This window comes from Chrysemys picta, chromosome 4, assembly GCF_011386835.1.
Source record: "Chrysemys picta bellii isolate R12L10 chromosome 4, ASM1138683v2, whole genome shotgun sequence".
NCBI lineage: Eukaryota > Metazoa > Chordata > Testudines > Emydidae > Chrysemys > Chrysemys picta.
This window is the reverse complement of record NC_088794.1, coordinates 17,172,990-17,195,477: the sequence shown is the minus strand read 5'-3', so window position 1 is coordinate 17,195,477 and position 22,488 is coordinate 17,172,990. Positions and strand designations below refer to the sequence as shown.

General features: G+C 46.7%; 1 protein-coding gene across 7 annotated transcripts in view; it reads left to right on the top strand.

The window, feature by feature from the left end:
• Positions 1 to 22,488, top strand: part of CR2 (complement C3d receptor 2) — a 194,513-nt gene that overhangs the window by 133,673 nt on the left and 38,352 nt on the right. For 6 of the 7 annotated variants that reach the window (XM_065594550.1, XM_065594552.1, XM_065594555.1 and 3 more), the window contains 2 exons: positions 16,538 to 16,723; positions 19,188 to 19,281. In XM_065594550.1, the coding sequence (XP_065450622.1) occupies positions 16,538 to 16,723; positions 19,188 to 19,281 (280 nt within the window). Of the gene's footprint in view, positions 1 to 7,958; positions 8,532 to 16,537; positions 16,724 to 19,187; positions 19,282 to 22,488 lie in introns of those variants that run through there. The other variant, XM_065594556.1, reaches the window with a different exon arrangement.

Below are 22,488 nucleotides of genomic sequence, written 5' to 3'. Positions count from 1 at the left end.
GATTAAAGAGGCTTGGACTTTTTAGCTTGGAAAAGAGGAGACTAAGGGGGGATATGATAGAGGTATATCAAATCATGAGTGTGGTGGAGAAAATAGATAAGGAAAAGTTATTTACTTATTCCCATAATACAAGAACTAGGGGCCACCAAATGAAATTAATGGGCAGCAGGTTTAAAACAAATACAAGGAAGTTCTTCTTCACACAGCGTACAGTCAACTTGTGGAACTCCTTGCCTGAGGAGGTTGTGAAGGCTAGGACTATAACAGCATTAAAGAGAACTGGATAAATTCATGGAGGTTAAGTCCAATAATGGCTATTAGCCAGGATGGGTAAGGAATAGTGTCCCTAGCCTCTGTTTGTCAGAAGATGGAGATGGATGGCAGGAGAGAGATCACTTGATCATTGCCTGTTAGGTTCACTCCCTCTGGGGCCCCTGGCATTGGCCACTGTTGGTAGACAGGATACTGGGCTAGATGGACCTTTGGTCTGACCCAGTATGGCCGTTTTTATGTTCTTATGTTACGAGGTTGACATCTAGTCCTGTGCTCTCATCTAATTGGGGGGAGGGATAGCTCAGGGATTTGAGCATTGTTCTGCTAAACCCAGGTTGTGCGCTCAATCCTTGAGAGGGCTGTTTAGAGATCTGGGGCAAAAAAAAATAGTTGAGGATTGGTCCTACTTTGAGCAGGGGGTGGGTCTAGGACTAGATGACCTTCTGAGGTCCCTTCCAACCCTGATATTCTATGAATCACTACAAAACAGAAAAGTTCTCTCCTTTCCTCTTGCAGGTAAGTATCTTTACTAGTGTGGAGGGATTTTCATAACATGTCAGAAGTTGACAGTTCTATTTAGCCAGACTCCCGCAGGATCTCTGTCAGAGGAAGGCAATCCCCACTGCTCAGAGCTGAGATCAGTGCTGTGACATCAACTACAGCTGCAGTCCTTCCCCCACTCTCACTTCCCGTTAGGGTGTGAACTGGCCAGGCGTGATGCCACAGAGCTACTTCTGCAGAAGATCCTGGCATCCATAACACAGGCTTTATCAGACAGAGGCAGCTCTCCCCCTAGAGCAGGGGAGACATCAATGAAGGAATCTACATAATATCCGCCCTGGTTCCCGTTGCATCCTCACCTATTCCCCTAGCCCTTACACAACATCCCTGCTCCCGACAGGGATCCCCACATAATGGGGCAGACCAGGGGCCCATCCATGTATTTGTTTTAAACAGCTAAATTTTGGTCCTATGCACTAGACTGCAGCTAGGAGGAGTTCAGTGAACTAAGATGAATTTCTCTCCTGCTTCCAGGTGTTTCTTTGCTATGCAGTGGCAAAAACAAATGTTAAGAAGGTTGGAACTCTGAAAAAAGTCCCAAAACTTCTTCTAGACAGGGGGAAAGAGCCTTGCAGTCTGCCCCAGTGGTCAATAAACTAAGGCCATTATGGTCCAAGTATCTCCCTCTTGTATGGTGGCTTTGGAAATATGTATTTTTATGTGAAAGGCCATAGATACAAATTTAAGGAGAGGGATAGGCAGAGATTGTAAAAAAGGTTTTGAGTCATTTCCCTTGAGTAAGGTGCTACTCCTTTGGGGTATTTAAATACAGTAACTCCTCATTTAAAGTTGTCCCAGTTAACATTGTTTCGTTATTAGGTTGCTGATTTATTAGAGAACATACTTGTTTTAAGTCGTGCAATGTTCCATTATAAAATTGTTTGGCTCGCCCCACTCTGCCTGCCCAGCCCTCCTGCTGGGAAGCAGGGTCAAGGTGCAGGGGCTTGCCCCATTGCTTCAGCCTCCGTGCCCCGACTCTGCTCTCCAGCAGGAGGGCCGGGCGGGCAGAGCGGGGCAAGCCCTCTGTGCCCCGACCCCACTATGCCCTGCCTCAACCAAGCTTCACAATCATCATTGGTGAAGTATTAAATTGTTCGTTTAAAATTAATTAAAACGTAGTGTATATTTATATAATGTGCTTTATCTGGCGAAAAAAAAATTCCATGGAATATAACCCCCCCCCATTTACATTAATTCTTATGGGGAAATTGGATTCGCTTAACATCATTTCGCTTAAAGTAGCATTTTTCAGAAACATAACTACAACGTTAGGCAAGGAATTACAGTAGTTACAAAATACACCCACTTTCTGTCACAGATGGAAACCTTCCCATGCAGGTTCCACAGGAAAAGCTGGCAAAAGGAAGGGGGTGAAGAAAGCTCGTGTGCTTAAAGCACAGGACTAGGAGTCAGAAGCTATGTGGGTTCTGTTTTCAGCTGGTTTTGTCTCTCCCACAGATTCTTTGTACAGCTTCGGGTAAGTCACATGGGCCAGAATGTACAAAAGGAGTTAGGTGCCCAAGGCTTTATTGTACGTACCTGGTTTCAGCATCTCTGTGATGCCCAAAACATTCTGCCTAACCCTGAGAAGGAGAAGGTGGTGGTGGTGCCAGTGCCCCCCTTATCACTTTTAGCTCAATGTTCCACTCTGGGTACGTCCTTTAAATAGTCATAGAGCCAGATAGACTCTGTAGTTGGGTGGAGCAGATAGTCAGGTGGGCGACACTAGCTCCAATCACTTTCATTATTGTTTCCCTGCAGTGCAGCAGTGTCAAGTGGATAGACTGAGGGAGCCCCCATCAGACTAGCTCATAGTCAGTGGTTACAGCACTCTGCTGAGAGATGTAGGAGACTTATGTTCAAATCCTTTCTCCCCCTGTGCCTGATAGGGGGATTGAACCTGGGTCTCCCCACATCGCAGGAGCTCACTATGGGGCTAAATGTTATCAGGTGGGTGCAGCTAATGCCACCTCCAGCCATTTTACACAGAGTGAGGCAGGCACCTATCTCATTCCGGTAAGAAAGTGAAGTTGCCTGACTCCAGAGGAGGAGTCCCCGAAGCTAGCTGCCTATCTCGGGGGGGGCTGAAGAGCCGTGTCTCCTCAACATCGCCCATTGGCCAGCTGAGGTGGCTCCCTGCTTTGCGCGCTGGCTTTGGTGGATCGCAGTCTAAGGTGCCTATCGCCCTCTGTTCCTTTGATAGAACCTGAGGTGCCTAACTCGGGCTTTGTGGATCACAGCAATTTTTAAGGGGCCTGAAAGTTTCCAGGTGCTCAGCATCGCAATGCCTAACTCCTTTTGTACATCCAGGTCCTACCCTTCCAGTTCCTCATCTCTAACATGGGGATAAACCTTTCTCTCGCTCCGGAGCCTGGGAGGATAAATCCATGTCTGCAGCTGGAATATGCATTATACTAGTGCCTGTGTTGATTTTTGTAAGCTGCAGTGAGGGAATAGCTGCAGGGTCAGACCTGCAGATGCATAGAATACCTCCTTTCTGACATACATGCAAACACAAAGGGAAACGGTTAATTATGCTAATGTTAGTGAATATACCAAATTTCATTATCTCTAATTGTTCACAGCAAAAGTGGAATCCCATCAGAGAATAGATGAAATGATGGATTAATGTGAATTTCTTTAAATGTAAATTTGTCTGTTTCAGAAGGTATCCCTGGTCACTGAGTTAAAAACAGGCTTTCATGGGGGAAATAGTGTATTTCATCTGCCTACTCTGTGACTTAGCCACCTTGTGCTACACATAGCCAGCCCTGTTAATAGGAAATGATACTAAAGGAACAGGTGTGTAGCAGAGGGAAGATCAAGGACCTCAACAACATGCCCAACCCCAGTGCCGATTAGAAATAGAGCATACCTCAGCACATTTATCTGCATTCCAGTGAACACAGTCACCTGGTGTTGTTTTTTATTTATTTATTTATTTTTTACTGTATCGCACTTACTGCATTTTGAAGGACATTTACAGCATGCAAGCAAAGTCCTCACTGCAACTAATTTTCCTATTATCTGAAAATCACATGATTTATCAGTGCGTTGATAAAGGGCTCAGTTACCTTTGAACCAGTTACTATTTTCTGGATTATACATTGCAATTATTTAATCTTTATGGTAAGTCTGTAATAGCTACACCAATACCCACTGTCCAGTGAAAAGCTAACCTTTGGGTCATTGTATTGCAGCACTCTGTTAATGCTAAGGTATTGGGTGTATGCTAGTTACAGTGCTCTTCACAAACATTTTACAGATGGATTTGGTTTAAATGGTCAGGATCAGATCCTACAAAAAAAAACCCTTCCCCTACAATCAGCTTGGGTGGTTTTCAAATAATACTGACTCAAAACACAGGTCATTAAAGCTTTAATAGTAGAAAGGAGAGACTGCTCAGTACTACTCCCATCATTTTCTATTTGGACATGGTCACTGCGGTGCCTGTTACTTAAAGACCTCTAGGCTCTTTTCCTATAAACTCACTAGTCTAGAACCTGAACCAGTTGGAATATTTCTTGTGGTCTAACTGAGCAAAGGTGGTTGTCGGATGTTTACTTATTAGAAGTTTCCAATAGGGCTCTAGCTTTGTTGTTATCAAGGAAATTATGAGATATCTTCAATCTGGAGCATTACACGGCCAACTATTTCATGTGTCTCACTTTTCACTTTAAAAGTGTAATCTGAATTCAGTGCTGCTGAATGGTGTCTGGCTGCACTGACAGCTGCCTTCCAGGTACCAGTGCAGTTCTGTGCAGCTGGTGGTGGATCCAGAGTCAGGCTGCTTACATCTGACATTTCCTGAGTGCAACCATAATTCTTTTACTACAGTTCTTACTGTATACAGTTTCCTAGAATTTTTAAAAAATGTATTGCATGCAACTATAATAGCCCCTCATACAGCTCATCAGCGTGATATGAACTAGCAATTTCTGACACTTGAGCACAGATCGCTACCACTAGAACTACGGAGCTCATTACATAAATTTGTAGCCAGTGTTTTCTCATTCCGAAAGTGGCGAGGTCTTACAGCTGAATTAGGGAAGAGCCCAGGCCTGGCTTCCTCACTTATGTCTACTCCTGCCTAGTGTGGTGCCCCCCAGAGTGGGAGATGCTCTACCACGACACATGTGCTACCTACATGTGCTGGTTGGGGCCCCAGACCCAGTGTTTGCCACAACCCCATTGCAGCTCCCAGGCACACCTAGTGCAGTGTCTTGCTGCTGTAGTGGCAGAGTGTAGGACAGGGATCGGCACCTTTGGCACACGAGCCACCAGGGTAAGCACGCCGGCGGGCCGGGCCAGTTTGTTTACCTGCCACATCCACAGGTTCAGCCGATCGTGGCTCCCACTGGCCGTGGTTCGCCGCTCCAGGCCAATGGGGGCTGCGAGAAGCTGCGGCCAGCACATCCCTCACCACTTCCTGCAGCCCCCATTGGCCTGGGACGGCGAACTGCAGCCAGTGGCAGTCGCAATCGGCCGAACCTGCGGACGCGGCAGGTAAACAAACCAGCCCGGCCCGCCAGGGTGCTTACCCTGGCAGGCCGCATTCCAAAGGTGCCGATCCCTGGTGTAGGAGATTTGTGGTGGTTTTTTGGCAGGCTGCCAACATTTTTCTGGAAATGCAAGTGAGTGAAGGGAACTGGTACTTTTAAAAAAAAAAAGTTTATATCAGCCAACCATAAATGGAATTAGCTGGAAGGGGGCACAAAAAAAAGGCACGTCTTCAACCTGAGCGCTTTCTGCCTGCTGAATTTCAAAGGGCTGCTGCTAACAATGGTGATGTTTGAGAAAATCTAACTTCACAAGACTCTGTTGTAATAGAAAGACATTGCCACCCTCAATACAGGGCTCACTACCAGCTCCCTCTGTGAGTTAGAAATAAAGGGAACAGGTGGCCTAACTGTGAACAGGCTCCATTTCCCCTTATTTCACAATTACCAGGTTATGCTTTGCCTGACTAACTGTGGCTAGCCTTTGTGGCCAGATCACAGTAATAACCCCACTCTGAGTTCCATGGAAAGGAAACGTATAAAATATGATATTCTTTTTATTTAAAACATAAAACAAATGTGAGCACAATTCGTGCAAACTGTACTGTGTGAGCAGACCCGGTAGTTGCATGGAGCCCCACTGAAACCAACCGCAGTGCTGCAAAGGGTCAAGCCTCTGGCAGCAGAGGGCTGATGCGTCTTAGACAAGCACCTAACCCACATGTGGATGACATAAATATCATGTTCTCAGTGACAGTGTTTTCCATTTGCAGAGACGCAGTAAAAATAAACACTTTGGGGGCAAATCTTCCTGTCTTTGTGTAACAGACCCCAATTGTTGGAGGGTGGGATTGAACCTAGGACCTCTGGAGTTTACTAGTGCACGTGCCTCTAGTGTATGAGTTAAAAGCCAGAGGGCTCTTATCTAAATCTGTAGAACAGACTCACTAATCTCTCTCTAAGTGGACTCAGTGCCACTAGATGGGCGAGAACACCACACCCAGGAGGTGTGTGGATTACATTTGCTTTCCATTCAATCCTTCTTTAAACGCCCATTGCAGTCAATGATTCTTGCCCGATTAAAGACTGAGGAATGATTTCCAGATTTAGCCCAGGGGTTCTCAGATGTGGGGGGATCATAACCCCTCAGGGAGTCATGAGGTCATTATATGGGGGTTATGAGCTGTCAGCCTCCAAACCCCGCTTTGCCTCCAGCATTTATAATAGTGTTAAATGTAAAGAACTGTGTTTTTAATGTATAAGGGGAGTTGCACTCAGGGGCTTGCTGCAGGAAAGGGGGTCACCAATACAAAAGTTTGAGAAGGACATGTCTGGTTTTAAGATTAAGTTAGATAAGTTTATGGAGGGAATGGTTTAATAGAAAAACATGATTTTAGCCAAAGGAATACCATGCCATGGCAGGTAAATAGTATAATGGCTAACAAGGGTCAGGCTGGAGACTCTTGCCTACATGCTCGGGGTTTTACTGATCGCCATATTTGGGGTCGGGAAGGAATTTTCCTCCAGGGTAGATTGTCAGAGGCCCTGGAGGTTTTTCGCCTTCCTCCGCAGCATGGGGCAGGGATCGCTAGCAGGAGGGTTCTCTGCCAATTGAAGTCACTAAGCCACAGGATTTGGGGACTTCAACAGCAGAGTCAAGGGAAGGGTAGGGACGGCTTTGTGGCCTGCAGCATGCAGGGGGTCAGACCAGATGATCATAATGGTCCCTTCTGACCTTAAAGTCTATGAGTCTATGAGAACCGCTGATTTAGTCCCTTGTGTCGGATCAGCAGCAAACCCCAGCACTTTGGAATGCATCACAGCTCTGAGATCAGAGCCTGATTCCTCCATGACACTGAGGCCTGGTCTACACTACGAGTTTAGGTCGAATTTAGCAGCGTTAAATCGAATTAACCCTGCACCCGTCCACACTACAAAGCCATTTACTTCGACATAAAGGGCTCTTTGCTGGCATTTAAGCAACATCCGTTCTTTATCTCGCTGTGTTATCCTCAGGAGAGTGATATCATTCATGGTAACCTAGTTGAAATATGGGAATTTAATTTAAGGGGACAGAGGTGGCCATTCCTACTGGACTGTTTGCCTGTGGCTGAAAAGAAATCCTTCCCTGCAGTTAGCCAAGCCGGGAGGGGCGGGGGGCAGCGCCATTGGCGCTGAGCTTTTTGCGTTTGGCTAGCAAGGATCTTCCCTGATACCAGCCACACGCTGGGGGGGAGGGGTAAAGCAATCATCCCAGAGAATTGGATGGGGGGGATTAGTTTGGTTTCTGCTGCTGCACGTTAACAGGAAAACCGCAGCACTCAATGGGCTCTGCTTGGTATGTGGGAAAGGAGGGCGCTGCTTTTAGGAAGGTTGCAGAAGCCGAAAGACAATGTCTTACCGTGGCCGCATGCAAGCCGAATTCTGATGCCCGGACCTGCGTCTGTGATCTCTAACACCAAAGCCACAGGCAATCAATATTAAGATGCAAAATGCGACCTTGTACCGAAATCACATGTGCTATGTAATGTGAATAGTGTTGTTCACCGTGAAAGAATATAAGCATTGTTCTGTAAAATGTATCTTTTTAAATACTTCTCTCCCTTTTTCCCCTCCCTCCCGCAGCTGCAAATTTTTCAAGCATCCCTCCTCTGTCCCGAAGGCTATCTCAGATAAGGTGGCGAAAAAAACGCACACGAGACTAAATGTTCTCGGAAATCATGCAATCGACCCGCGATGAAAGAGCTCATCTGAATGAGTGGAAGGACACCCTATCCCAGTACAGGAAAGCTGCCAGTGAACGTGAGGCCATGAGGGACGAACGTGAGGAGAGGAGAGACGCTTGAGATGAGAGGTGGCGTGATGCAACGCTGGGGTTGCTGCGTGATCAAACTGACATGCTCCGACATCTGGTGGAGCTTCGGGAATGGCAGCAGGATCACAGAGTGCCGCTGCATCTCCTCTATAACCTCCCTCCCCCCTCACCATGTTCCATAGCCTCCTCACCCAGACGTGTAAGAATGCAGGGGGGGGGGAGGATCCGTGCACCCGCCCACTCCACCCCAGTGGACAGCCCAAGCAAAAGGCTGTCATTATTTTGAACTTTTGAAGTGGCCTTTTCCTTCCCTCCTATCCTCCTCCCAAACCCCACCCAGGCGACCTTGTCACTTCTCTCCCTCTTTTTATAATCAATAAAGAATACATGATTTTTAAATGATAGTGACTTTATTTCCTTTGAAAGGTAGCTGTGATCAAAGGGGGGAGGGTGGGTTGCTTACAGAGAATGAGTCAATCAAGGGGGCCGGTTTTCATCAAGGAGAAACAAACAGAACTTTCACACCGTAGCCTAGTCAGTCATAAAACTGGTTTTCAAAGCTTCTCTGATGCTCAGCGCTTCCTGTGTGCTCTGCTAATCGCTCTGGTGTCTGGCTGCGTGTAATCAGCAGCCAGGCAATTTGCCTCAGCCTTCCACCCCGCCATAAAGGTCTCCCCCTTACTCTCACAGAGATTGTGGAGCAAGCAGCAATAACAATGGAAATATTGGTTTGGCTGAGGTCTGAGCGAGTCAGTAACGTTTGCCAGCAACCCTTAAAACGTCCAAATGCACATTCTACCGCCATTCTGCACTCACTCAGCCTGTAGTTGAACAGCTCCTGATTACTGTCCAGGCTGCCTGTGTATGGCTTCATGAGCCATGGCATTAAGGGGTAGGCTGGGTCCCCAAGGATAACTGTAGGCATTTCAACATCCCCAATGGTTATTTTCTGGTCTGGGAAGTAAATCCCTTGCTGCAGCTGTTTAAACAGATTAGTGTTCCTGAAGACGCGAGCGTCATGAGCCCTTCACGGCCATCCCAAGTAGATGTTGGTGAAATGTCCCTTGTGATCCACCAGTGCTTGCAGCACCATTGAAAAGTACCCCTTGCAGTTTATGTACTGGCTGCCCTGGTGCTCCGGTGCCAAGATAGGGATATGGGTTCCATCTATATCGCCCCACCACAGTTAGGGAATCTCATTGCAGCAAAGCCATCCACTATGACCTGCACATTTCCCAGAGTCACTATCTTTGGTAGCAGCAGCTCATTGATTGCTTTGGCTACTTGCATCACAGCAGCCCCCACAGTAGATTTGCCCTCTCCAAATTGATTCCTGACTGACCGGTAGCTGTCTGGCATTGCAAGCTTCCACAGGGCTGTCGCCACTCACTTCTCAACTGTGAGGGCTGCTCTCATCTTGGTATTCTGGCGCTTCAGCAGGGCCGGCTTTAGGCCAATTCCACCAATTCCCCCGAATCGGGCCCCGCGCCCAAGAGGGCCCCGCGCCCAGTGGCAGAGCTGCCGGGGTGGGGGCAAGTGGCCGAGAATCCCTTCCTTGGCTAGAAGCTCCTTTTTAATTTTTACTCACCTGGCAGCACTCCGGGTCTTCGGCGACACTTCAGCAGCAGGTCCTTCACTCGCTCTGGGTCTTCGGCAGCACTTTGGCAGCAGGTCCTTCAGTGCCACCAAAGACCCGGAGCGAGTGAAGGGCAAACCGCCAAAGACTACGAGTGCCGCCCGGTGAGTACAAACCCCAGATGTTTTTTTACGTGTTTTTTCTTTCTTCAGTCATCCTTGCCGGGGCCCCGTCAAAACTGTTTGAATCGGGCCCCGCACTTCCTAAAGCCGGCTCTGCGCTTCAGGGCAGGGGAAAGCAAGTCACAGAAGTTCCATGAAAGTGCCCTTACGCATGCGAAAGTTTTGCAGCCACTGGGAATCGTCCCAAACCTGCAACACAATGCGGTCCCACCAGTCTGTGCTTGTTTCCCGAGCCCAGAATCGGCGTTCCATGGCTAGAACCTGCCCCATTAACAGCATGATCTCCAAAGCACCAGGGCCCGCGGTTTGAGAGAAGTCTGTATCCATGTCCATGTCCTCATCACTCTTGTTGCCGCGCTGCAGTCGCAGCCTCCTCCTCGCCTGGTTTTTCAGGTTCTGGTTCAGCATAAACTGCACGATAATGCGCAAGATGTTTACAATGTTCATGACTGCTGTCTTGAGCTGAGCGGGCACCATGCTTGCCGTGGTATGGCGTCTGCACAGTTCACCCAGGAAAAAAGGCGTGAAACAGTTGTCTGCCATTGCTTTCATGGAGGGAGGGGTGAGGCTGTACCCAGAACCACCAGCGACAATGTTTTTTGCCCCATCAGGCATTGGGATCTCAACCCAGAATTCCAATGGGCGGGGGAGACTGCGGGAACTATGGGAGGGCTATGGGATAGCTACCCACAGTGCAATGCTCCGGAAGTCGACGCTAGCCTTGGTACATGGACGCACACCGCCAAATTAATGTGCTTATAGTGTGGCTGCATGCACTCGACTTTATACGATCGGTTGCCAAAAATCAAATTCTGTAAATTCGGCTTAATCCCGTAGTGTAGAAATACCTTGAGATATTGGAGGAAATGCGTCAGTGTTGATTCAATCACCACCACCCAGGGCGTTATCTTTCTCCCACTAGCTCGTTGTTGTTGTAACCTGCGCGTTAAATTCGCTAGAAGCAAAAGGGGAAGTAGCTTCTCTCTCTCTTATCTGATCAGCTACCCGCTTCCTTGCATTGGCCAGCTGCAGCCTCCAGGTGTGGCACCAATCCTTGTACGGGATTAAGTACCGTGTTCCCAGTCTGCCAAAGCCAATATTTATTTAAACAAACAGCATTTCGGCCGGGCTGCCCGACTCCTCCTCTATGAAAGCAAAGCGCGCTGAGGTGGGTTTGTTGTGGTCTAGCGCTTGTCCCCGGGGCTCCTTGGCCGTATTGGCGAACGGGGAAGTGGGCGGGCTCAGCCGGGCCGTGTGTGCCCGTGACAGGCGATGGGGCGGAGCAGCCCGGGGGAGCGGCGGGGGCTGCTGGCGGCGGCCGAGCTGGGGAGGCGGGAGCACCGGCTGGAACAAGGGCACTAGCCCCGCAGCGCCCCCGAGCACGAGCGCTCCGCGCTGCTACCGCGACAAGGCCCCTGGGCTCGCTTCTCCCCCCGGCTCAGGCAGCACCTGCTGCCCGGACAGCGCCCGAGCGCCCGGCAGGGACACAGGCCCCCCCTCCCCCGCGCAGCCGTCAGGCCCCGCCCCCCGCGGCTGGCCCCGCCCCCCGCTGGCTGAGTCAGAGCCAAAGGTGGGGTCTCTAAAGCGGCATCGCCCTGGGTCCGCTCCGCCGTCCCGTGACTTCTCCCGCCGGCGCCGCCATGGTCTCGGCTCCGCGCTGCCCGCCCGGCGCCCGGGGGCTCCTGGCGCTGCTGCTGCTCCTGTCCGGGGCTCGTGGTGAGTGGGGGGCGTGGCGAGGAGGGGAGTCCCCCCCCAGGCGGCCCCTCTTCGGGCACGGAGTTACCTCGGTCCCTTCCCCTATCGGTACCGGGCTGGGCGGGGACCGGAGCCGCAGCGGCTCCCCCGGGCCCTCCCCGTCACACAGAGGCCTGACCCCCGCCGCGGGGAGGGGGCGAGCAGGGCGGAGGGGGCCCGAGCGGCAGCGACAGGTTCCCGCTGCCCCCGCACGGCCCCTGGGGCGGGCCCCGCCCCTCTGCGAGCCTCGAGCCCCCGGGGGCGCTTCTGCCTGGGAGGCTAAACTCTGTCCCGCGGGTGAGAGTGTTAATGGCCAGAGCCTGCTGCTGGGGGCTGCGGTGTCTCCTGTCTGCGGCTGGAGGCAGGAGGCGGGAGTGGGGGGAGGAAAAAGCCGCTTCGAACAGCAGGTGAAGGTGCGGCTAGAAGTGGGCTGTAGTCCACGAAAGCTTATGCTCTAATAAATTTGTTAGTCTCTAAGGTGCCACAAGTACTCCTGTTCTTCTTTTTGTAGCTGATTAGTTTCAGTAAAACGAAGTTTGGGGTGTAAGACTCCTAAAGATTATAAAATGAGCAAGTTTCCCTGTTGTAGCCTTAGGTTTGTGACTGTACAGAAATAGATTTAAAAACTTTGTTAAAGCTAATGTTAAAATGATCTAATACACAGGGTCAGAAAAGACTGTACATCTGGGTATATCGCTTAAATTATCCAAAAGTACACAATTGGGTTTGAAAACCAGAAGGTCAGATAGTATATAATCTGCAGTATCCCAAATTAAGGTTAAGGTATTAGCATCCAATTATGTGGGTACATCACTCATAAAAGGTTATACTAAGAGTAGCTCGTGGAAAGCAAATAAAGCAACAAGTAAAGATTGTCCCTCAGTAATTGAGAATTTAGGATTGGTTGCCCCTTAGATAATACAATACAGAACATCGGGAAGAATTTCAGTTACTTTCCTGACTTTGCTTCTCATTGGCACTTGTCTTCATGCCTGTCATACGGTGTCCATGCATCGCATGAGAAATATGAACGTCCGCTGTCTCAGAGAGAGCTTTCCACGATCTGTTTTCACCTGTTTCTAAACCCATACGTGTTTCATGTACTCTTCAATAGATTGCTATCTTGGTCTCCTTTACCCTGTACGTCATCATCTTTCATGTCACTCTGTATTGTTTCAGCCCCAGCCTGTGCTGCCTTAGATCATAAGCCCTGTGGGTGGAGCAATGTCTTGTTTTGCACAATGTACTTACCTTACGTTACCAGACATGCCCAGGTGATTTTTTTCATGGTAAATAATGTAAAATGTTAATGTATTACAGTTTTCTATCAAGCCCATTCAGTAAACTAGCTTCAAGCTTCTTTATTTTCCCTAATGACCTTGGTTCTTACCATGTCACATCTTTTAACTTCATTAAAGTGGGTGCCACAGAACACTGGACAACTACAGCTTGGTGCGGTTAAATTCATCGTGTTCATAGTATTTTCTGTTGATTAGTGTAGGGAGCATCACAAATACTGCAATAAAGTAAAACACTTTGGTGTGGTAAGTGTCTGTCTTTTTTGAAAAATTGTAGTTGCTCTATCCCTGGTAACGAAATACAGAATTCAGCCATATCTCTATCTTTAGTCTGGGTAACATAAGAGCTGTGGGTTTGATTTTGAGTTTTATACTTGATTGGCTTTCTTTGTTATCTGAATGCAGAGTTGATAGAATGAATGAGTTATTGACTCCAAGGATGATGTGCACCTAGCACCTGAAAATATTTGTATGTGTTTTTCTTTGTACAGGATCAACTGTAAAACCCACAGAAAAAAACACTGAAAATACCACAGGTAAAAACACTCTCTCTTAAAATCTCTCAACTTTATGGTGGAAAGTGTTATTCTCTAGTATGGTTGTCACCATTTTGAGGTAACTGCATCTTTGACACCCTTCCCCACTTATGGTCTGCTCAAGGAACATCCTCCCAGGCCTCTAGCCATACGTTCTCTCTGGCAGCAACCTGCATCCCTTCTCTCCCCAGCTTGGGAGATTTTAGGCTACAGCTCCCACCTGTCTCTCTCTTTTTCTCCTCACTCACAGTATCTGCAGATGCAATTGTAGGCCCATAAATCATCCATTTCACCTTTGAATCCATATTTGGGGCACTGTTATGATGTGTTCAGTGGTTTGGATGTTCTCACCACAGTTGCATGAAAGAGTCTCTGACTTTTCCATTTCTGCATCAAGTACCTGCATCTTGGGTGGTTTGTTCAGGTGCAGTTGAGTATGGTCTAAAGTCTGCGTAGCAGATGGAAACCACAAGGGCGGCATGTGGAGTCAGTGTTAATGTGCTTGTTTGGAACAGTGGATGAGGTCCAGATACTTTGCCATTCCTTGGCTAGATCCAAAGATGTGAGGTGGTTGCATGTGGTCCACAGCAGTTGTTGCTATTTCAGGCATGCGGTATGTTGTCTATAACCTGCTGGATGGGAAGTTCCGGGTAGTCTTTGGTGTGTTAAGTTCACGTGCAATGGCTGTATCTCAGTGGATAGCTGGAGGTTCAGTGTTGGCTAATACAGAGAGCCATTGTAGAGGGGTTGTGTGACTGGTTGGATCACAGAAACCCCCTTGGGAACTGCCACCCAATGTACTAAGACTACCTCTGTTCCTGTTTTCCCTGCCAGCTCAGGACTCCAGCACCCTGTCTTGCTGAGCCAGACACTCCAGTCTGCTCCAGCACAGACCCAGGGTCTGAATCACTTTTCCCAAAGCTGCAAGTTTACCTGAAAACAGCTCACAAAAGTGTGTTTGTCTTTAGCACTCAGATGCCCAACTCCCAATGGGGTCTAAACCCAAATAAATCCATTTTACCCTGCATAAAGCTTATGCAGGGCAAACTCATAAATTGTTCGCCCTCTATAACACTGATATGCACAGTTGTTTGCTCCCCCAGGTATTAATACATACTCTGAGTAAATTACTAAATAAAAAGTGATTTTATTAAATACAGACAGTAGGATTTAAGTGGTTCTAAGTAGTAACAGACAGAACAAAGTAAGTCACCAAGTAAAATAAAATAAAATGCGCAAATCTATGTCTAGTCAAACTAAATACAGATAATCTCACCCTCAGAGATGCTTCAGTAAGTTTTTCTCAGACTGGACACCTTCCAGGCCTGGGCACAATTCTTTCCCCTGGTACAGCTCTTGTTCCAGCTCAGGTGATTGCTAGGGGATTCTTCATGATGGCTCCTCCCTCCCCTCTGTTCTCTTCCACCCCTTTATATATCTTTTGCATAAGGCGGGAACGCTTTGCCCCTCTGTGTTTCCACCCCCTCCCCCCGCCACTGGAAAAGCACCAGGTTAAAAATGGATTCCAGTTCAGGTGACATGATCACATGTCACTGCAAGACTTCATTGCCCACTTGCCAGCACACACATATACAGGAAGACTAACAGGTAAACACAGCCATCTGCAGACAATGGTCAATGGACACTTTCAGGCTCGTAGAGGGTGTGGCACTCCAGGCATGTTGACTTGGCCAAAGATAATCCGTCTCGGAAACTGTACTATAATACTAGTTATTTTAGGTAGGGGTAGATGGCTTCTGGTTCAAAGAGTTAGTTGTTGGCATGGCCGTACGAGTCATATACCTAATGCATGTAGACACTTTTTTCACTGTGCAAACTCAATAGCAATCTTAACGAAAACGAAATAGGTAAAATATATTGTCTGTTTCTTAGGTCAGTAGTGTGCTAGGAGGTAGTGCTTGATCCTTCGATGGGAGAGAAAAGGAGCAATCTTGGGACTGGGTCTTTTTAGCATGTTTTGTTGCAAACTAACATTGTAAAATCACTCTAGTTGTCTTGTCACTTTTGAGGTCTTTCCATGCGTGGCGTGGCTTTGTTCAGCACATTCAGATAAGTGGGTTGCTCCTGTATCCTCTTGTAAGTCTCCTTTTTATGCAGAGCCTACTCTGAACACAACCCCAAATGGCCCTAAAGAAAGCCCAGGTAAAGGAGAAAACATAAGATAAGAATGGCCATACTGGGTCACACCAATGGTCCATCTAGTATTCTGTTTTTTGATAGTGGCCACTGTGGGTTGATTCAGAGGGAATGAACAGAACAAGGCAATTATCAAGAAATTGATTCCCTGTTGCCTAGTGTCCGCTGCTGGCAGGTGTTCTGACACCCGGAGCATGGGGTTGCATCCTTAAGCATCTTGGCTGATAGCCTTTGATGGAACTATCCTCCATGAACATAACTAATTCGTTTGTGATCCAAGTTAGACTTTTTTGGCCTGTCAGCAAGTTCCACAGTGAGAGGGTTAGCACCAACAGAAACATCAGGAAGTATTTCAGTTACTTTCCCAACTTTGCTTCTCATTGGCACTTGTCCTCATGCCGGTCATACAGGTTCCATGCATCGCATGAGAAATATGAAAGTCAGCTGTCTGAGAGCTTTCCACCAGCTCTTTTCACTTGTTTCTAATGCCAGACATGTTTCATGTACTCTTCTATAGATTGCTCCATTGGTCTCCTTTGCCCTGTACGTCACCTTTCATGTCACTCGGTATGGTTGCAACAGTGTCTCTGAGGCTGTGCTGTGTTAGATCATAAGTCCTGTGAGGTGGAGGAATGTCCTGTTTTGCACAATGTATTTACCTTACGTTACCAGACATGCTCAGGGTGAGGGATACATGGTAAATGATTGTAAAATTTGAATGTACAGCAGTTTTGTATCAAGCCCATTCAGTAAACAAGCTTCAAGGCTGTAAAGAAAACAAGTACATCCAAATTGTCCCCAGTAAAATCATTTGTGGCGTCTCAAAAAGGAGTATTCTGTTACAACAGACTACTGAATATCCTTCATAGTTAACTTTTCCCCTTCCTTGTCTGTCCCTATTGCTAGGCATTTGTGGTTCTCCTCCAAGATTGAGTTTTGCTGAGCTGTCTGGGCCAGTGAACAATTCCTATCCTGTTGGAACCAAACTGAAATACTCCTGTCGCCCAGGATACATGTTGGGCTCTGGAAAGTCTCCTTATGTAACATGTCTTGCAAATTCAACATGGTCAGTAGACCCTGAGTTTTGTGTAGGTGAGTATCTTCATTGCTTTTCCATTTCAATTGATGTGCAAGCCATCTTGACACAGTTAGGAATCTCTCTTCTATTGGGTAAGTGGTTCACAGTTCGACACTGGTATCCATAAACACTTTCTAAATACATTTTGGACAGTTCTTTGTTATTTGTAGTTGACTGTATTTAATTAAAAAGGCAGAATGCTTCCCTAATATGTGTAGACTGCTTTAAGAGCAGCTAAAATACAAAATTCCAGTAACTTCAGCCTTCCATGATGAATACTCTCCTCTTAATTCTATTGAGGAATAGGTTTACCACATTTCTTTCTGGTTTTTAGGCCGTGTGCTGAATACCTGCCTTTCTAGAACATCGTCTTGTTATGTAGTAGTAGATCTAAACTTAAGAATAGTGCCGTTCTTCTCTACCAGAGACCCCATTGTCCACACAATGTTCCTGTGACTGGGAGGCGTTCAGTGCACACCAGTGAAGTTACTGGAATTTGATACTCTGCCTATGCGGGTCAGCTTTAAATGGAGGCCTAAAATAAAGGACATCTAAGCTTTAACCCTCTTTAGTTTCCCTAATGACCTTGGTTCTTACCATGTCACATCTTTTAACTTCATTAAAATGGGTGCCACAGAACACTGGACAACTACAGCTTGGTGCGGTTAAATTCATCGTGTTCATAGTATTTCCTGTTGATTAGTATAGGGAGCATCACAAATACTGCAATAAAGTAAAACACTTTGGTGTGGTAAGTGTCTGTCTTGTGTTTTTGTTTGGTTGGTTTGTTTGTTTGTTTGAAAAATTGTTGCTCTATCCTGATAACGAAATATAGAATTTAGCCCTACTGAATTCACTGTACTAAAAGTAAACCCAGTATTGAATAATGTGTGTTACAAACTTGGTCAAAATACTAATTCATAACTAAACTTAGAGAATACTTCTCTTGGCTTCATTGCTAAGTGTACAAAAAGATTTTTTGCAAGTTTCCTCATCTCAAGACTATATATGCTATGCAGAAGTCCCTAGTAAATGCAGTACTACAGAAACTAGTTAGGATATATACAGTTCGATGCTGATGAACCTTAACTCTGCCTTCTTCTGCATATGTTTTAAATTATGATTTAATACTAATGGAACTTTCTTGAATAGCCTTAGGGTCACCTACTCCAGCCTGCTGGTTTGAGGAAATACTTTATTTATATTTATCAAGGGCGGGGGCTGATTCAGCAAAGCATTCTTCAATCCCAGTGACTTCAGCGGGACTTGTTTTGCTGAATTGATCAGGCCTTAATAAATAGGTCACAATTTATACATTCCTTGTCTGCATTGAGAATTTTCTTTCCCCAGTGCAGTCATAAAGTTAGCACTTTGCATGGATACAGTATAATAAGAACGTAAGAATGGCCGTACTGGGTCAGACCAAAGATCCATCCAGCCCAGTATCCTGTCTACCAACAGTGGCCAATGCCAGGTACCCAGAGTGAGAGGGAGGATGGGTGCCTTGGAGTGTTCCTCCCTTCTTTTTTATAGTGTCAATCCTGCCCCTTGGAAAACATTCCCAGCTGACAAAAAGTCTATAGGGAAATATCTTCCCTGCTGCTTTTCCTCATTTTTTTTTTTTTGAGTTTTTTTTTTTTTTTTCCTTCCCGCTTACTACTTAAATGCAAATTAAGAAGAGCATGCATTCATTTGAGACAGACCAATTTGCCAACTTGTGCTGTGGTTTGCATGCATGGCAACAGTGCATGTGACGTTATAATATTTCCCTGTATTTTATCAGGACAACATTGACCAGTAAACTATAAATTTTCAAGTACCTCACAAGGCATATTTTGTACAAAGATTATTACAGCATTCTCCAGGGGGTGGACTTGTGTACATTCTCTTACAGTAAGATTTCTTTTGTTCCTAAAGAACTTCAAAACCTTCTCCTTATTGTCTGTAACCATGCCAGTTGTGACTTTCACTGGTGTGTTTGGCACCCCATATCAATTTTTACATTTCATAACTTATGCCATCTGTCCTTTTTTCCATGCATTATGTTGCTTTTTATTTGTAATTGCTGCCAGTTCAGGTCAATGGGCCTACCCACATGAATAGGGTTATGCATATGAGTTTTCAGGATCTGGGTCTTAACATGTACAATATGAATATTTGCACTTGTACTAAATCTGCAAGGGGATCTTAAATCTCTTGATTCAGGATATAAGGCAACCACTGTCTATGTGGGATTAGGAAGCATCATCCCGCTTCCACGTCTCCCCACTTCCCAAGGGCACGTTAGAAAATAATCCATAATGTGGGTTGTAAGCTTTTCTCTGTAGCCATTGTCGTACAGGACAGAGATTGGACTCTATGGTCATTGGCTTTGATCTGCCATGAAATTTTCTGTGTTACGAGTGCAAGTTAGCATATCCCCTTTCTCCCATTAAGGTAATATGAAGTAACGCTAATATTAACTTTGTTCTCTTCTAGGAAGACCATGTAAACCACTAGAACTACAAAATGGCAGGGTTGATTTAACTGATCTCCTGTTTGGTGCAACAGCAAACTTCTCCTGTAATGAAGGGTGAGTGGCAAGTTGTTTCTTTTGACTAATTAACAGAACTTTAGACTGGTGTAAAACTGCTGGTGAAGTCTGGCAAAATGAGAGTAGAAAGCCTGCTTAACTTCAAGAACATAAGTGAGTGGTGTGCTATTAATCTGTAGCCATGGGCTGGGCCCTTGTTAAGAATTACACCTGCGATTTTCAAAGGAGTTGAAGGAGGTGGGAGATGGGCACCAAACTAGCTCAGTGGGAGATGGGAATCTAAAATCCCAGCCTAGAGTCTTCAGGAGATCATCTAGCAGGGGTTGGGTTATGAGATTGAGTCCCACCTCAGGGGTCATGTGGCACTTACTGACTTGTGCCATCTCTCCCTTGTTACACGGGTTTCTGTCTCGGTGCTGGGAGCTAATGGCAGAATATTGCCCATAAAATGCTGCACCAGGTAGAAGCAGACCTCTTCCTGCTCTAACATAGCAAATATTTGTTTGTCCCTCCCTTATAGATGTCAGTATTACCCAGGATAGCCTCAAGTGCAGTTGTTGCTTTTGTTCATATGGGTTATGTGGCCAAGCCTTGGGGAATACAAAATAACTTGTGGCTTCATTGCACTGAGCAGGTGTGTTTGGGATTTTTGAGGTCTCAAAGTTAAAGGCCAGAAGAGACCACCAGATCATCCAGTCTGACGTCTTGTATATCACAGGGCACCAACGCTTCCCAGGGACCCACATCCTAAACTCAACCAAAATTAGTCTAAAATACTACAGTGCTCAGGTGCTTAAACAATTATGTGCCATGGGCAGAGACTAGGAGGGCCTGAGGTGCACAAATTCCTTGGGCCCCTGTCGTGGCAGGGAAATGTTGAAGTGAGATAGATTGAGATACTCCTGGCAAGTGACCTGCACTCACATTCTACAGAGGCGCAAAAAAAAAACAAAAAAAACCCCAGTGTCACTGCCAATCTGACCTGGGGGGAAATTTCTTAATAACCCCACATACTAGAGCCTGAGCATGTGAGTAAGAACCAGCAAGCCGCCAAGCACTGAGGTGAGAGTCCTTGATGCCACCTCCGAGTCCTGGCCTTTCCCATCCAGTGCCCCATCTTCAGCCATGGCAATCCCTGATGGTTCAAAGGAAGGAGATAAAAGAAACCAACTCAGAATACATTGGGTGGGGAATCCCTTCCTCTCTGCTGCAGGGAATTGGCTGAAATCCTGAAGCATGAGCAGTTAGGAACATAACACACACACACTGGAAACACACCCCAGGGTTGCTGAGCCCTGCCATCACAAGCAACCCCATCATATAATTGCACCCATAAACTTGCCTGGCTCTCTCTCAAACTACATTAGTTGAGTGACTGCTCCTGAGCCTCACCTTTTCGATGGTTAGAAACCTTCTAATTTCCAGCCTGAAGTTGTTCGTTGCCAGTTTTTACCCTTTGTTCTTGTGGCAGCATTGTACTTGGTTTAAATAGCTCTTCACCCTCCCTGCTAGTTGAATGGATTGTGTTGCATGGGCACACAAATGACATGAATGCAGGTGTTTTTGTGTAGGGTTTTGTTTTTCTGTGTCACAACTTTAGGTGGCTTGTCCAAGCAGCAGAGATTGGACTTCCAAGGCATGTTTGGGGTGAGGGGAGATGTCAAGTCCCAGTCTCAATTAGATGTATCTGGGCGTGGGGAGGTAACTCCCTGGGGCAAGGCTGGCTGTCTGGCTCCACAGAGGTGGGAGTTAAATCCCTTGGCTTATCCTGTAGATTGGTCACTATCCTGCCTTCTGGATGAAGTAGGTTTGATCCTCAGAAATTTCTGACCTCTTATCAAAGGACTTGGTGATTTTCTGTGCAGTAGCCCATAGGGGTCTCAGGCTTTGGAATTGTGGAGGCCACTGGTTAGATGTTGGACAGTTCAGATGCTTGAATTTTGAATATGGAACAAGGAGATGGCAAGTGGGTGACAGCTCAGGGCAGCTATCTTGTCTCCCATTGCTGCTGTTGGCAGGTTGTCTTAATTTGTAAAATAAAATTACACCGAATCAGCTGCTTGGCTGCCATCTGTTCTCTCTCACTGTTCCCTTCCTTCACAGGAGATTGATCTCTGCAAGTTCTTTCACTTCATTCTAATCTAATGCTTAGTGTGTTCTATAGTGAAGACCAAGTGTAGCTTTGCCAGTATGTTGCAACTTTGTGTGCTGGGTTTAGCTGGACCTTCTGCTAAATGGACTTGGAGATGCAGTGCTTCTGGCTGCCCAGCAGGGGCAGCATTGGTTAAAATAGGAGAAAACGTAACAAGAGCTGCTTGAGCTGAGCCAGCCTGACACAACAGGGCAGAGAAGAGGTTTTTAGTTCTTATGCAGAGAAAAGCAGAGTAACGCTAAGGTGCAAAATGCCAGCAGCTCCAACATGTCCTCCTACATGTTAGAAACATAGACAATTTCCTACTCAGCAAGTCCAAACCCTTTTTTCCATGTCAAAGCACTGTGAACAGTGATCTGTAAATTAACTAGTGTTTTCTGGGTATTTGAAGAGTTCTGTAGCAGAGGTGGTAGGGCCTTCTGTCACCTACTGGAGATGGGAGTGCAAAAATCTCTAATTTAGAAGAGGGGTAATTTGTTCCCCTTTGCCGAGGATTAACAAATATTCCCAAGCATCTGATGAGCATAGCCCAGAAGTGAGGACTCTCTCCTGCTAACGCTTTTGGGAGCTATATTCTTTGTTTTGTAGCTCTTTATTGCCGTTAACTACACAGGGCCTGGTCTTCATGTACAGCGTCTCTCCTGTCAGCATAGTTAATCCATCTCTCCAAGAGGCAGTAGCTATGTTGGCAGGAGTTCTCCTGTTGACATGGCGCTGTCTATATGGGGGGATGAGGCCAGTATAAATGTCACTCAAGGGTATGAATTTTTCACACCCCTGAGCAAGGTAGTTGTACCCATATAGATGTGTAGTGTAGACATGGCCTTAGGGTATGTCTACACTTGCAGAGTTTTTGCAATGTCCGTTTCACTGGTGATAGGGAACCGGTGAAAGAAAAGCACTGGTTTGTGTACTCAGTTCCTCGGGCATCAGAGAGTGTTTATACTAGCAGCCAGGGCCAGCTCCAGGCATCCGCCTGGCAAGCAGGTGATTGGGGCGGCCATGCCGGAGAGGGGCGGCATGTCCAGCTGTTCGGCGGCAATTCGGCGGACGGTCCCTCACTCCCACTCGGTGCGAAGGACCTTTCGCCACAT